At 45.5% G+C, this 16,785-nt stretch overlaps 1 protein-coding gene across 3 annotated transcripts in view; it reads left to right on the top strand.

Moving 5' to 3' along the window:
- sh3rf1 (SH3 domain containing ring finger 1) overlaps window positions 1-16,785 on the top strand; it is a 168,392-nt gene that overhangs the window by 462 nt on the left and 151,145 nt on the right. Inside the window, exons 1-2 of one of the 3 annotated variants that reach the window (XM_060834854.1) lie at window positions 3,285-3,315; window positions 3,804-4,347. In XM_060834854.1, the coding sequence (XP_060690837.1) occupies window positions 3,955-4,347 (393 nt within the window). In that variant the 5' untranslated portion in view covers window positions 3,285-3,315; window positions 3,804-3,954. Of the gene's footprint in view, window positions 1-3,284; window positions 3,316-3,803; window positions 4,348-16,785 lie in introns of those variants that run through there. The other 2 variants (XM_060834862.1, XM_060834845.1) reach the window with 2 other exon arrangements.

Genomic DNA, 16,785 nt, shown 5'->3' with positions numbered 1-16,785 from the left:
GAGAGGGATAGAGGGATGAGGGGTAGAATGTTGGGGTGATAGAGGGATAGAGGAATGGGGGAGGGGGATGGGGGATAGAGGGATGGGGTGATAGAGAGATGTGGGACGAGAGGGACAGAGGGATGGGGGAATGGAGGGATGAGGGGATAGAGGGATGGAGAGATGGGTGGAAAGAGGGATGTGGGGAGAGGGGGATAGAGGCATGGGGGGATGGGAGGGATAGAGGGATGGGGAATGGAGGGATAGAGGGATGGCAGGATAGGGAGATGGATAGGGGGATCGGGGGATGGGTGGATAGAGGGGTGTGGGGACAGAGGGAAGAGGGAATGGAGGGATGTGGGGTGATAGAGGGATGTGGGGATAGAGGGATGGGGGATGGGTGGATAGAAGGATGTGGGGAGAGAGGGACAGAGGGATGGGGGAATAGGGGGTTGGGGGGATGGGAGAATAGAGGCATGGGGGGATGGGGGATAGAGGGATGTGGGCAATGGAGGGATGGGGGTATAGAGGGATGTGGGGAGAGAGGGACAGAAGGATAGGGGGATGGGGGGGATTGAGGGATAGAGAGATGGAGGGATGGGGGGATAGAGGGATCGGGGGATGGGGGATAGAGAGATGGGGAGATGGGTGGAGAGAGGAATGTGGGGAGAGAGGGACAGAGGGATGAATGGGCGATAGAGGGATGAGGAGAGAGGGATGGTGGGGTAGAATGATGGGGGGAATGGGGGGATAGAGAGGGATAGAGGGAAGGGGGATGGGGGATAGACAGATGGGGAGATGGGTGGATAGAGGGATGTGGGGAGAGAGGGATAGAGGGATGAATGGGCGATAGAGGGATGAGGAGAGAGGGATGGGGGGATAGAGGGATGGGGTGATTGTGGGGTGATAGAGGGATGCAGGGGATAGGGGTTGGATAGAGGGATGAGGAGACAGTGATGGGGGGTAGAGGGATGAGGAGAGAGAGTTGGGGGGGTAGAATGATGGGGGGATAGAGGGAGAGAGGAATGGGGGAGGGGGATGGGGGAAGAGGGATGGGGATGGTGGGATAGAGGGATGGGGTGATAGAGAGATGTGGGGCCAGAGGGATGGGGGAATGGAGGGATGAGGGGATAGAGGGATGGGGAGATGGGTGGATAGAGGGATGTGGGGATGGGGGAATAGAGGGATGGGGGGATGGGAGGGATGGGTGGATAGAGGGATGTGGGGATGGGGGAATAGAGGGATGGGAGGGATAGAGGGATGGGGGGATGCAGGGATAGAGGGATGGGGAGATGGGTGGATAGAGGGATGTGGGGACAGAGGGATGGGGGAATGGAGGGATGGGTAGATCGGGGGATGGTGATAGAGGGATCGGAAGGGATGGTGGGATAGAGGGATGGGGGATGCGGGGATAGACGGATGGGGGATGCGGGGATAGAGGGATGGGGGGCATAGAGGGATGGGGGATGGCGGGATAGAGGGATGGCAGGATAGGGAGATGGATAGGGGGATCAGGGGAGGGGGTGGGAGAGCGGGATAGAGGGATGCTGGGATAATGAGATGGGGGCATAGAGGGATGGGGATGCGGGGTTGGAGGGATAGAGGGATTGGGGGATAGAGGGAGAGGGGAACATGGGGAGATAGAGGGTCTGGGGGAAGGAATGGAGGATGGGGGTGGGGATCGAGTGATGGGGGAGTGGGGAATGAGAGAGGGGGATATGGGGGACATGAGGGAAGTGGATTGGAGATTGGAGGGATGGGGGCTGGTGTGGGAGGGAGATGGGTGGGAGGAGGGGTGGGAGAGTTTGGTGGATGGACGTATATGTGTGAGATGAGGGTGAGAGACAAAGAAAGATGGCGGAGGTAGGAGAGGACTCTTCCCTTCCCCTACCGCTCCCACTCCTGCCCCCTGCACCGATAATCCCCCTCCTCCTCCTCCCCCCTCCTCCTCCTCCCCCCTTCTCCCCCTCTCCTCCCTCTCCCCCCCCCCCTCCCCCTCCCCTCCCCTCCCCCGGACTTGCTGGGTCGAAGGGCCTGTTTCCACACTGTAACTAATCTAATCCCTTTTACACCCCCCCCCCCGAGCTTGCGAACAGAAACTGAGAGTTTTCCTTTGGTTACAGTATGTGTTGTGAACCACTCCCTTCCATGGTTCTGTCTGTGTGATTGTGTGTGTGTGAGAGAGCTCTAGTGTGAGTATGTGTGTGTGTGTGAACCCTAGTGTGAGTGTGTGTGTGTCTGAGAGCTCTAGTGTGTGTGTGTGTGTGTGTGTGTGAGAGAGCTCTAGTGTGTGTGTGTGTGTGTGAGAGCTCTAGTGTGTGTGTGTGTGAGCTCTAGTGTGTGTGTGTATGTGTGAGAGCTCTAGTGTGTGTGTGTATGTGTGAGAGCTCTAGTGTGTGTGTGTGAGAGAGAGCTCTAGTGTGTGTGTGTATGTGTGAGAGCTCTAGTGTGTGTGTGAGCTCTAGTGTGTGTGTGTGAGAGAGCTCTAGTGTGTGTGTGTATGTGTGAGAGCTCTAGTGTGTGTGTGTGTGTGAGCTCTAGTGTGTGTGTGTGTGTCCGTGTGAGTGAGATTTCCCTTACACTCGCGCGGTGTTCCAGTCTCTGTGACAAAGCAATCCCTTTGGGACACTGTCCATTCTAAAGGAGACCCCCAGACCCCCAGACCCCCAGTGACAGCTGGACAGTGCACAGGGGGACAGACAGGAGATGTGAAACCCCATCGCTCAGCCCCAATGATGAGCACACAAATTACTGCCAGGCTTTTAAATAATATTTTTTTGGGTCTCATTTCCCAAAGGATTGGTTGTTATCTCCGTGAGTTTGGAAATATTTCCAAGACATGATTTTTGTTCTCGAAGCGGAGAATGCACAAATTGCAGTGTGTTAAACCCTTTTTTTAAAGCCCTATGTGTCATGGACCTTAATTTGGAAAAGTCGTCTCACTCGGAACTGAGTGAATGAATGTGGGAGTGGATTTAGTTCAGCCCTCGGGCAGTTTGTCGGTGTTGCAGGGACGGACCCCGAGCAAAAGCCGGCTGCTTCTTCTGCACCTTTTAATGTGCTGAGTATACCCCAGCCCCCGGGAATCTGCAGCCCTTTTGCCTTGGGTGGGGGTGCGGGGTTGTGGTGCTGAGATGGACCGTACTTCCTCTCCCATCACCCCCCCTCCAAATCGGAGTGAGTGAGTAAGTAATTCGCCCTGGCGTCATGTCATTGCCTGCGGTTGCTGGTTTGGGATTGGAGCTCCTGTGGCTGTGGGGTGGGGAGGAGGCTCTTGTAAAGACTGGGATATTGTTAAGAGCTGCAGCACACACTCGCAGCTCATTCCGCACTGGGGTAGGTGGCTGGTGTCTCTCTCTGCTTCTGTACAGGGCTTCCTGCCCCCAGCCTGGATGGTCTGCCCGGCTGAGCAGAAGGGGCTGGAGCGCCTCTCCGGAACCGTTCGGCCCATCCAATTATTCCTGTCGGCTTTTTCCCAAGAGCTCAACGATTAGTCCCACTGTACTGTCGCTCACCCCCCCCCCCCCCCCCAATATACTTGTTTTAGGTACAGATTAGTTTGGGCTAAAAATTAGCTTGCGTTTTGACTTAATCTGTGCAGCATTTTTTTGCTAACGCTGTTGGTTATATTGTTTATTTAGGAGACGTCTTTGTAGATTTTTTGTTGAGGAAGGACAGATCGTTATGTGCGAGCTTATTGCAGGAAATTGGGGAGAATGATCATTGTCCTTAATTTGTTTTTGGGGGCCAGGAATTTTAAGTTCTTTAAAATGTGCATTCTGATATATCCCAGCGTTTTTACGTGTCTGTTTGCTTTTTGATAGTTATTTCAAGTTGGAGGGAAAGGGAATGGATGTGACGTGACTGAGCTTGGCTGGATATCAAGTTGTTCATCATTCAGTGGGACCTTTGTTGCGATGAGGTTTCTTTGGAGACCTGACTCAGACTGAAGCTTTGGAATCAGAGCCCGAAACAATGGACGAATCCATTCTGCTGGACCTGCTGGAGTGTCCCGTGTGCTTAGAGCGGCTGGATGCCACTGCCAAAGTGTTGCCATGCCAGCACACCTTCTGCCGGCGGTGCCTGCAGGGCATCTTAAACTCCAGGAACGAACTACGCTGCCCAGAGTGCCGAACCCTGGTGGATTGTGGCGTTGACGAACTCCCCACCAATATCTTGCTGGTCCGGCTACTGGATGGTATCAAACACCGGCCGAGGAGACCCGGCGGCGGCGTCAACGGCAATAACAACATCAATGGCACTGCCAGGGTCCAAAACAATGGAACCATTACTGTTCCCAACTCTGGCACCACGTTGCGGGATCTTCAGAGCATTCACCGAGTGCAGGCACGTAGCCCCCCAGTCAGGGTAGGTTAACGGTTAGTTTGTGGCTGCACGCCACGTTAATGTGCGTGTATGTGATTAATGCTAAACCTTTGAGGGATGCAGAGTGCTTGGGTGTTGAAACTTTGACCATTCGCTAGTCATTATGGTACAAGAGTGCATGCTTATAAACCGTTGCTCTTTGCATTTTGAGGTGTGACTGGTCAAATGAGCATAAGAAATTAATGAACCTAAAATATAAAAACAAGAAAATGTAATTCGGGCTCCAAGTTTGTTCAGTCATTTAGTAAGATTGCAGACTTGACTGTGATCAAGAAACACTACTAACGTCGTGTTTGTCCAAAAGCGCATGGCATTAATAATTCCTTTAACTTCATCAAATCCAACTATAATTTATCTGTGCTGCTGCTGCATGTATGCATCGAATGTAGTTCTGGCTCTGTGGTCTTAAACAGCTAAACTTTGGGACAGCATATTCCCAGAGCCTTCTTGCTGCATTGTGATTTTAAGATAGGCAGTGCTCTATTTACGCCGGTTAGTTTAAATTGTAGCTCCACCGTCCAGAGGAACATTTGGGTTTTTGCATGGCAGTACATGCAGTTCTTCTCCAGGTTAACCTTAAAATGTAACGGTCGAGAGAGCTTGACTGGCAGCCTTTAACTCCTAGTCAGTTTAAGATGCAACTCATTTTTCAGGAGATGGGCACTCTACCCGCTTCCTTCCAGTCCTATGAAAATTATCTTTGTTGCTGGCATTGCTCCACTCGGCAATCACTGTGCAGACGGGATATGTCCCAATTTACATGCGACTGGGCAATTTGAGAAATGGAAATCTCTCCCATTAAAGTTCCCATATCAGCCATCCTAATAAAAATAGGAAGCAACACCGTCCCCCATTTGATGCAGTTCATCAGAGGGATGTTGACACTAATGATTTCCCATTTATTCTGCACCGAGAAATATCATTCTCAATTCTATGTGCTTTGAGTGAAACTGGCTGGCTACTCAACAAAACTGCATCTCATAGATTCAGCAAAGCTTGCTGATCTGCTCAGCTTCCGACCGACTGTTAATTTGTGTGCCTTGTGGCACTAGTGATCAGATGGTTAATAGACTACTGAATCCACTGAGAACTGTGCACTTCAACTCCTGTTAAAAACCCAAGGGTGACTTGCAGCTGCTAAGCTGCAATTTGTAAACCATGCAATATTTGAGTACTGTTATATAGTGATGTTTATCTCTGCTACGGTTCATGTACTTCTTACCAGAGTTATGGAGTTCAAGATATGTCAATGAATATTGTAATCAGTATGTGTGATCTAGCCTGAGGGAAGTGACCCAATCTCTTGCGTTTTGAATGCATGTTTCTGTGCCAAGATTTGCAATTTTTGGTCAGATGGATCAACGGCTCTATTCAATTACTGTCTCTGCCTTAGTGGGCCTTCAAATCTCAATAAATGGCTCCATGCTTTATTAAATCTGAAAGAGCTATGGGTTTAGCACCCCTGACCTTGCAGCTAAGACTGGGATTGCCTTATTCCAGAAACACAGTGCCTTGCCTTCTATTTCACCAGCTAAATTGATGAATTCAGAATTAGCTTGCTTTGTATGCCTGTCCCAGACTGAACATTGTGTGCAAACAGACATTGAAAATGCCTTGGGTGTGATTAACATCTCATGTCTTTATCTAGCTCTGATGAAAATATTCTCCTGACATCCAGAGGGAACTAGCATGATAGACTTATCGCCAGTGGTTGGAAAATGTTCCCTTTTATCCCTCTGGGGAAACGGCATGTGTTGTGGAATCTGTTTTCAAGAATTTATTTAAAACAAGCTGAGAAACTATGACCAATATTTGCATGAGAATGGTTGTTACCTGTTTTACCAGTGCGATCAGATTGGAAGGTAAAAACGATTCATTTCAGGACCATGATGTGAATGTTTAAAAAAAAGTGCACAAATATCACTCAAAAGTAATTTTTAGACTGCAGTGTCGACTAGGTGGAAGTTGAGTACTGTAGCAGTGTGTGTTCACAGGTAGTTTTATAGTGTCACCAATGGAAGATTCAGCACCTGTAGTATAAAAGCCTCAGTACCTTCAGGTGGAAGCTGGGTTCCTGCATTTTTTTTTATTAGCAAGTTTTGGTCCTCTGATCTCCTGAGTGACAGCAATGCCACAGGCAAAAATAAGCTTTGATGCAAGAATTTCAGTTTAGAGAGAGTTCACGGTTACCCATTGGGAGTCCCTTTTTAGCCTGACTACAGCTGTATTTACATATCGAAAAGGACAGTGGATGAAGAACCTGTGGACCTCACCATTGGTAGTAGTTTTAACAGCAGTCGAAATCTACCCGTGCTTCTGCCCAGCATCTCACATTTGAGCATGCTGCAGGGTAATAGTGTAAATCGGAGAACTTTTCAGTCCACCACTGTCAAAATTCTGGAAACTGACCTGAAGCAGGCATCTAATTACTAAACGGGAGCAAATCTACAAGAAGCTAGGGATCCAGATGTGGGTAATTCACCACCTGACTCCCCAAAGCCTGTCCACCATGTGTAATCAAATATTCCCTAATTGCCTGGATGGGTGAAACTCCAATAACAATCAAGAAACTTGAGGGACAAAGCAGCCCACTTGATTGGCACTGAATTCACATTCACTCATTTCACTGTTGAAGTTCAGTAGCAGCAGCATGAGCCATCTACACGATGCACTGCAGAAATTCACCAAAGCTTTTTAGATAGCATTTTCCAAACCCACCACCACTACCATCCAGGATAGGGCTGGAATCCTCTCCCTAATCTGGTTGTAGGTGTACAGTAAGCCACATGGATTGCAGCAGTTCATGGTGGCACCCACTGCACCACCTCAAGGGTAATCAGGGATGTGCAAGAAACACTGGCCCAGCCAGTGCAACCCGTGTGAATAAAGCAAAAAAAAAACCTGCGTGAAAATATAAAATTCCTTTTCAGCTTTTACTGGAAAGGTAGCAGTGTTCTCCCTTGGAAAAACAGAGGACCAGGTAGAACAGAATTCACTCCAGCAAATTCTTTCTCAAAATGTCAGATTGGGCTCTCACAATCAGTGAGATGCCTGAACCTGTCCAAATGGCTCCACCAATCATTCAAAATACCCTGTGGAACTCTGGATTCAAATAAGTAGACCCATGTGATGCATTGAAAGACAGTTATACCAGTTTAGCCTTAAACCAAAATCCCTGTCCTCTGGTCTAGACCATTTTTTCAATGTCTTTTTAAAGAATGGGTATCGAATGCAGAGGTAAAACAAACTTATACCACCATTAGTGGCAGCTTTTGCAGGTGTGTTGACTGGTCACATCCTGAATTTACATGCTGTGATTAAGCTGGTATGTTTGGAGAAATGAAGTTAGAGAGTCATAGAGATGTACAGCATGGAAACAGACCCTTCAGTCCAACCCGTCCATGCCGACCAGATATCCAACCCAATCTAGTCCCATTTGTGAGCGCTCAGCCCATATCCCTCCAAATCCTTCCTATTCATATACCCATCCAAATGCCTCTTAAATGTTGCAATTGTACCAGCCTCCACCACTTCCTCTGGCAGCTCATTCTATACACGTACCACCCTCTGTGTGAAAAAGTTGTCTCGTAGGTCTCTTTTATACTTTTTCCCTCTCACTCTAAACCTATGTCCTCTAGTTCTGGACTCCCCGACCCTAGGGTAAAGACTTTGCCTATTTATCCTATCCATGCCCCTCATAATTTTGTAAACCTCTATAAGGTCACCCCTCAGCCTCCGACGCTCCAGGGAAAACAGCCCCAGCCTGTTCAGTCTCTCCCTATAGCTCAAATCGTCCAACCGAAAGTTCTTGGTTTTGTTACCAAGGTTTCCAAATGTGTTGAGTGTTTGAGATACTGTAACACCATATCAATTAAGGAGCAATGCAGGGCATAAGCCATTACAAGATATTTTCACATTTTAGACAACTTTGCTACAACGACTTGCATTTCTAAAGCACCTTGAAGGAAGCAAAATGTCTCAGAGTGCTTATAAGAGCAATTATTTAAATAAAATTTAATGAAATCACATTAAATCTCATGCAAGGTTAGGATAGGTGACCAAAAGCTTGGACAAAGAAAGCATCATTTAATGGACAGAGGTAAAAGACGGAGAGATTTAGGCGGAATTAAAGTCAAGGAGCTGAAGGCGTACTCGCCAGTGGTTGAGCAATACAAATGGGGGTGTTCAATTGAAGTATTGGAGTCCACAAATATCTGGGGGTTCTGGTGTTGGCGAATGGGTGAGGTGAGATCATGGAGGTGTTTGGCAAGAAGGATGGGAATTTTATGACTGGCATCCCAAAATAAGTCAGGACACTTGGACAATATGTTCAGAGAACATAGCAGAGTTTAGCGCAATAGTGTTTTGGATGAGTTAACATTTGATTGGAGAGCATTGAAATAGACAAAACTAGAGATAATGGTTTTAATTTTTTTTATTTTCTTGTAGTCGGATGTACTTAAGTACAGTGAAAAGTTTTGTTTTGACAGCATAGCATAGTAAACTAGGACATAGATCATGGGGTGTTTAGAGTGAGGCATACACAGTACAACTGCACAGGAGGTGTGCAAAGCAAGGTTGACATTAGCAAAATTAACATTATTTGTAGTTAGTGTCCATTCAGTAGTCTAGTAATGGCAGGGAAGAAATTCAGTGGCATGTGAGCTGGGACAGAGTCACACAAATAATATTAGAGGTGGAAGTAGACAGATTTGGTGATTTTGAATGTTCTTAAATATTTTTCAAGTCTGAATATTTAGAGTCCCTTTTGATATATATTCTTTAATTTAGGGAGATTGTAGTGGTACATGTCTGAGCATATTGCTCATATGAGCGAGTGGCAGCGGCATTTCAACAGAAGCTCCTCATTGTCTTCACCTGATCAATACTATTCCAGTATGCATGATCCCCAAAGATCCCCACTCTTCAGAAGAACAGATGGCAAATACAGAGTGTCTGTCATAGTGGATTATCCCCGATCAGAAATTGAAACAAGAGAAAGGGCACTTGCCTCCCCCACGCACACGACACTCATTCTTTCTCGACATCCTTTATAGATGAGCAGATTTCACGTTAATGTCAACCTTTAAGTTCTCTGGCCATTTTCTCTAATGTAATTAAACACTGGAGTGAAATCCATGATTGCATTTTAAAAATAGCAGTTCCAGCTTCAAACACTCCCAAGCAAAATATTCCAGCAACTAATATTCCGAGGTATTTGAGCACTACTGGCTTTGAAACTGAAATCCACATGTTTGGGTAATGCAAATGTTTTCATGTTACTGGATGGCGGAGATTTCTGAAGTTACTCCGAAACAGTAAAGCTATTTGCATACTTCTGCGGTTAGGATCCTGGCTGTATGCATTGTACAAAAGGTTTATGAAGAAAAACCGTTCAGGCAAGTGTACAGCTACTTCAAGAATCACAAAACAGTTGGTGTAAATAAATTTACTACCAATAGTACATGTTTCTATTGATGTGCAAGATGCAGTCTGTGGCTATTTACTGCAAAAACAATGGAAGTGGGAATCTTGAATTGTGTAAAAAAACTTTGCAGGGGAATGATGAAGAACCACACCATAGCTGAACCATGTTTTTGAAGTGTATGGAATTTAACACTTCTCAAACCTAGTTCCTGGAAGGACGTTGTTTTGGCTTTGTCTCTGACGGCAGATCCTTGATGCTGGAGCCTACATCGATAGATCTGCTATGTGTTCCATTCGCTCAGATTGTTTGTTTGAGAAATACCTTCAGTGGACAGGATAAATAATAGGCAGATGCACCTGAAACCTGCTCAGCCACGAAGGAACTAGTAAGGCAAACACTTCACTATGGAGTTCCAGCACCCCATTCTTGACTCTGACCTCCAGTATCTGCAGTTCTCCGTCTTGCACTCCAACATTGCAGTGGCAGTTGAGTATTGGTGTTGACCTTTTTTAGTGGAAAAAATCTATTGTCAAAATAGATTAAATGGAATCAGCTCTTGAACCTGTGGTTGCAGTAATTGTTAGGTTGTCATGAGGCTACCAGTCAGTATTGCAGTTCCTGCTCTGAGGGAAATAATGATTCAGTTGCTTACTGAAAATACTAATGTAAAGAAGGAAGTGTTCTTCTCAGACTCTAATCAGATTTATTTCCTGTTTCCTACTTCTTTATAACACTGGAGATAATGGCAGCACTTAAAAATAACAATGCCTCCGGGCTTTGCATTGATGGCAACTTTTGTGTTTTTCACAGGAGACTGTATTGTTGCTCCTCTTATGCCTGTCTACGATGTGTTGCAGCACTGCATCCTCTGTTCCTTTAATTTGCAGTCTGTGCAACTTCAGCTGACGTTCTAATCATGCCATTAATGTGATAAAATGTCCCATAAGGCTTGACAGCTGAACTTTGTTTCACTCAGCCACTTGAAATAAAAAAAAACTTGGTCAAAGACTTGGTTTTTAAGGAGTGCCAGAAGAAAGGAGGGAGAGGCGAAGTGAATTCCAGAGCTTGGGGGCTGCCACTCGTTTAGTGATTAAAATTAGGCATGTGCAAGACGTCAGAGTTGGAAAGGTGCAGATTCTTGGAGACAGTAGAGCTGGAGTTGTGACAGAAATAAGAAAAGGCAAGACCATGGGGGATTTAAAAATAAGGATCAGAATTTCAAAGTTGTAGCATTGGCAGAGTGGAAATGAACTTAATTCAATGAGCATGCTCCCCTTTGGCCATCAGCCTCCTATTGATCAGTGCCAACCTCGCTGAAACAATTAGTTTTTGTAACGCCTGATCACCTACCCAACAAAAAGACAATTTTGGCCTTTGAACCCTGTGTTGGCATTGAGAATAAGCTATCCAATCTACTTCACTGCTGTTGTTAAATATCTCAGAAAAGTTTTCTTTTTCAAATTTTTATCCCGTTTTCCTTTGAAATTATTAATTGAATTTGCTTCCAGTACCTCTTTAGGCACTCCATTCCAGACCGTGCTTCTTTAAATTAAAAAAAAATCTTGTTTCTCTCCCATCCTCCTGAGTTTACTACATTATCTTAATTTTGTTGCTACTTTGCTCCTTGGATATGTTTGATTTTAAAACATATGCAGTATACGGTGATATTTAGTCATATGTAGAACCTTTTTATAGATTCAAGGAATACTGTAGCAGTGCAAAAAATATATTGTCTTGGCTTTCCTTACAAAGACTGCAGATAACTTTTGGACTTCTCGATTTAATGCTGGAGTTAGCCTTTGCGCGCACATTTATAGGGATGATCAATTAAAGTAAGTCACATCATTATTTAGCACCTGAAGTCTTGGCTTTGAATGGTCACAGGCAACATTCACACCATCAGTTTAGGCACTTGCTTTTTCTTGCGCTCACCTATCTGTCTCGTTCTTCCCTAAAATATAACAGGTCCATTGTTATAGAAACTGGGATGAGCCATTTAAAACAAATCCATGTGGAGTTCATCCTGATGGGATTCACAACACCAGATTGTAAAAGGGGCGAATGCATAGATTTGAAGTGATTTGCAAAAAGAAGCAAGAGTGTTATGAGACAATATTTCTTAACACACTGTGCTTTTTGTTGTGGGATGCTGTGCCTGGAAGGTTCAATTGAAGCATTCGTAGAATCCCTACAGAGTGCAAACAGGCCCTTCAACCCACACTCAAGTCCACGCTAATCCTCCAAAGAGTAACCCACCCAGACCCGGTCTCCTACCCCATTACGGTACACTTACCACTGACTAATGCAGGCATCCCTGAACACTATGAGGCAATTTAGCTTGGCCACTCCACCCTAACCTGCACATCTCCAGACTGTGGGAGGAAACCGGAGCACTTGGAGGAAACAGATGCAGACACAGGGAGAATGTGCAAACTCCACACCGATAGTCACTCGAGGTTGGAATCGTACCTGGATCCCTGGCGCTGTGAGGCTGCAGTGCTAACCATTGAGTCACCGTGCAGCCCCTGAGAGGTTGGGCTGGGGTGGGACCCTTGCAGTCCAGCAGAAAACAAAACAAGTCCACCGACTCTCCCACTGTCAGAAAAGGGAGGAGGTTCAGTCCTGGGGGTGACCCACAGCAGTGTCACCGGCAGAATCTGACAGTTGGGAGCGCTGGTGCTTCTGCAAATTGTGGGACAACGTGAGCCTCCGCCCACACTGAGGGCAGGTGAATGGCCTTTCATCAGTGTGGACTATCCAGTGGGCCAGCAGTTAGGAGGCCTGGGTATATCCTTCCTGCACTCTGGCAGGGGAATGGTCTCTTCCCCCATGTGGACTCATTGGTGTGTCTGGAGGTGGAAGGAGTGGGTGGAGCCCACTGAGCAGGTGAGCGGCTTCTCCCTGGTATAGACCCGCTGGTGGGTCAGCAGGGCGGAGGAATAGCTGAAGGGCTTCTCGCCTGTGTGGACCCTCCGGTGGGCGCCATGAATGGGAGGAGTGGGTGAAGCCCTTCCTGCACTTGGGACAGCTGACGGGCCTCTCTCCAGTGTGGACCTACCGGTGGGCCAGCAGGTTGGAGGCCTGGGTAAAGCCCTTCCTGCATTCGGGGCAAGGGATTGGCCTCTCCCTGGTGTGACTGTGCCTCCAGATGAGTCTCCAGGGCAGATGGGGCACTGAAGTCTTTCCTGCAGTCACCACACTCCCACGTTTTCTTCCTGGGGTGGGATTTCTCCGATTTCTCCATGACCGAAGCTTCAGCAGCACACAAACTGGTGTAAAGCAGCTCCGTGCCGTGAATTCCTCTTTCGAGACAGTATAACTGTTTCAGGCTCCACACTGCAATAATAAGGTGTCTTATCCAGTCCCACTGCTGCTGGAAATGTACGTAAACGGGAACCAAAGAGCTTTGCTCTTTTCCACAGAATCATAATGCGTTGAGTGATAATGCAAATAAAAGTAACGCGCAAGAGTGTGAAGATTAGATTCCCTACAATGCGGAAACAGGCCCTTCGGCCCAACAAGTCCACACCAACCCTCCGCAGAGTTACCCACCCAGACCCATTCCCCTATCACTATGGGTAATTCATCTAACCTGTGGATTGTGGGAGGAAACTGGAGCACCCGGAAGAAACCCACACAGACATGGGGAGAATGCAGACCTCATGCAGACAGTCACCCGAGGCTGGAATCGAACCCAGGTCCCTGGCACTGTGAGGCTGCAGTGTTTACCACTGAGCCACCGTGCCGATCTGTAGTGCTTAATCACACTGGTTGGAGGCATAATAGGTGAATGGTCTCCTCCTACACAGTCACATTTTGGAGATTTTGTGAATTCAGCATTCCCCGAAAGGGTTTGTATTGAAGCTGGTTTTTGTTCAAATCCTTAAGTAAAAATACTGCAAACAAATCTGTTGCTGTTAACAAGAGGCAGAAACAGAACTGGTCAAGGATTTTGTTCCAGGTTTTGCAGAACTTCCTGTGGTGTTTAAACACCTCAACAAAATCCCATTGCTGAAGCAGTTGGTGACACAGTAGTAAGCTGAGGATAAATTGTCTTTCATTGTGTGGTGTGAATGGACTGCCCATTTGTCTGTGTTTGGCTGCTGCAGTAACCTTCCATTCTTCAGGTTTCATTGGCGGTTCATTTGCTTTGTAAGTGCTTGCATGAGAGTCCTATATTCATAGACGTCCTTAAATGTAGGCCATCCCCAAAGAGCTGCTTTGACATGCAGTCAGACAAATTTAACACCCGAGTGTCCAAAAACCTGGACACAGCAGTGTTATAAAGGGAGAGCAAAGGTGAGGTACCATAGTAGTTTAAGGATAGAATTTCAGTTTTAGCATCTTAGAAGTTGAATGCAGGGATGCTATTGGTATGACAGAAGAGGTTTCTTGGTAACCTGATCTGATTTTGTTGATTAATTCAGACGGTGTGTATTTGTGGGTTGGGCCGTCATTTCTTGTCCGACCCTAATTACCCCTGAGAAGGTGGTGCTAAGTAGCTCAGCATCAGATGTTGTCAGCTAATGCTGCTGTGAAGCACCTAGAAATACTTTTATACCAGCAAGTTAAGGCTGATAAGGTTCAGGATTTAGTTTCCTGTTCTGCATTGAGACTTTTCATGGATTGAGGCAGTCGTGCTATATTGAATGGTTTATCTGAAAATCAATTGTCATTGATGAGAGCCAGCTATTCTACCTGCCCATTGACTCAAACATCATCAAATTGGGATTGCTTCACCAGATGTATCCACCAACACAAGTTAGGTCATTTACTCTAACAGTGAAGATTTTGAGGAAACAGTCCAAATCTCTTACAAATTAAACATGGCACAGTTTAAGATGTGAACTGTACTAAATCATTTTGAGGCTGTCTTGATTGGTTTGTCTGTGAACTTTTGTCGCCTGTCTATCTGCAGAAATGAGGTTTTTAGTGTTGTGCCAAAAATGCTCTTCAGACCTTTCGGAATCCAAATGCATCTGGCAGCTATTAATTTCTCCGTCACTGTTGTATAATTTCAAGTTTAAGAAAATCTGACCAAAATGGCATTTGTGCAATATTTACAGATATTTTAACTTAAATCGTTCTAGTTTGGTGAAACGTGTATTGAGAGTTGAGTGAATTGGATAGCAGCCATGTGTATTATTTAGTTCCAACCCTCCTTCATATCAAGTGGAACACTTTGTACAGAAAGGGAATGCTGTTGTTTTTGGCAATTAAGCTATACTTTTGAAATTTAGTACAGTGTTTAATTAGCTGTTAAAACTTGAGGTGGGTGGTTAGGTTTAACATTCGTCCCAAAAGGGATGAGAATAGTTATTCAATTTATCTTTTTATATTAACAAATAAAACTGTGTAGCTTGAGATCACAGCTCTTTTATTTCTTCATTCTGGACAGGTGAGTTAAGTGGATAAAGGTTGTCTACAAAGATCCAATAGGATTGAGTCACAAACTTTCGATTTTCCTCAGCAGAGCTATTTGGAGCCAACAGCCCATTCTCGTGGTTTATGTTTAACAGCATGAAAGGCATTGTTTGTCTATTTGTAGTCATACTACACCTCAACCACACCTCAATCGCGTAAAGTTTGAAAGAAATGTGCGCAATGAGCTACAGCTATTGATATGAGTACCTGTACTTACAAATGGGTGGTTTTCAATGATACAGATGTTCCAGCCTCCTTGGTTTGACATGAAGTCTCTGGGACAAAACAACTTTTGAAACAGTGGATAAAAGCAACTTACTGCGGATGCTGGAATCTGAAACCAAAAGAGAAAATGCTGGAAAATCTCAGCAGGTCTGGCAGCATCTGTAAGGAGAGAAAAGAGCTGACATTTTGAGTCTAACTGACCCTTTGTCAAAGCTTTGACAAAGGGTCAGTTAGACTCGAAACGTCAGCTCTTTTCTCTCCTTACAGATGCTGCCAGACCTGCTGAGATTTTCCAGCATTTTCTCATTTGGTAACATTTGAAACAGGACTGAAAGGCACTTTCCATGTCTTTAAAATTCAATCCTTGCATCATGGTTGGTTGTAACAGATGTGCTCCATCTGGACAGTTAACTGTTGTAGATGATTAGCATTGTAGCTTTGCTTCAATAGATTGTCAAAATGCTGCACATAAATTTCCTTAAAATTTTCTATTTTTTTCTACCTCTCTCTGCTCCTTATTCTTTGACACAGTTTTGTTCACCTGCCTTATTACCTCTGCCTTTGGCTCAATATCAAATTTTGATGGTAAATCTTCCTGTGAAATACCTAACTGTATTAAAGATGCCATGTGGATGCAGGTCCTTGACGACAATTCAGTAAATGTACAGAAACTAGTTAATTGTCTGCATCAAGACCCATTAATAATAAGTGGTTTACTGTACATGAGAGCATGCATGAGATGGGTTATGATTGAAAAATTACTGGAGATGTGTAAATAGTTGGGTTTACTTGATTAGAACAGGCCTCACTTTCTCCTTGATTAGAACAACATCAGGAGTGACCAGTTTGATGGCCACTGCTTCAAGCCAGGCTAACCGTGGGATATCCTGTACAGTACCAAATTGACAAGCCCCACCTGTCCTGTCATGGTCCCTGCTTGTTATATACATGGTGGAGGTTCAGTGAAAGAAAAACTTTCATTCCTAGTGCACGTCTTCAGGACTTCCAAAAGTGCTTTATAATCAATAAGGTACTGTTTTTAGGTATTGCAACTATTGTAATGTGGAGAACACAGCAGCCAATTTAGACACAGTGGCCTTGCAAGCAGAAGATATTAAGGATTGGTTGATCTTCTGATGATACTGGTTTATGGACTTAAAGTCCAAAAACTTCCTTGCACCTTTTTGAAAGAATGCTGTGTGGTTTTTCTCATGGCCATCCGTTAAGGCATTTGGGATCTTGGCTCGGTGTTTAAGATGAAGCTTTCAGTAGTGCAGGTCTCACTTGGTACTGTTTGAAACACATCTTAATACACTCAAGTCTCTGGAACCCATAACCTTAAG

This window comes from Hemiscyllium ocellatum, chromosome 2, assembly GCF_020745735.1.
Source record: "Hemiscyllium ocellatum isolate sHemOce1 chromosome 2, sHemOce1.pat.X.cur, whole genome shotgun sequence".
NCBI classification, from domain to species: Eukaryota; Metazoa; Chordata; class Chondrichthyes; order Orectolobiformes; family Hemiscylliidae; genus Hemiscyllium; species Hemiscyllium ocellatum.
This window is presented reverse-complemented; position numbering and strand designations above follow the sequence as displayed.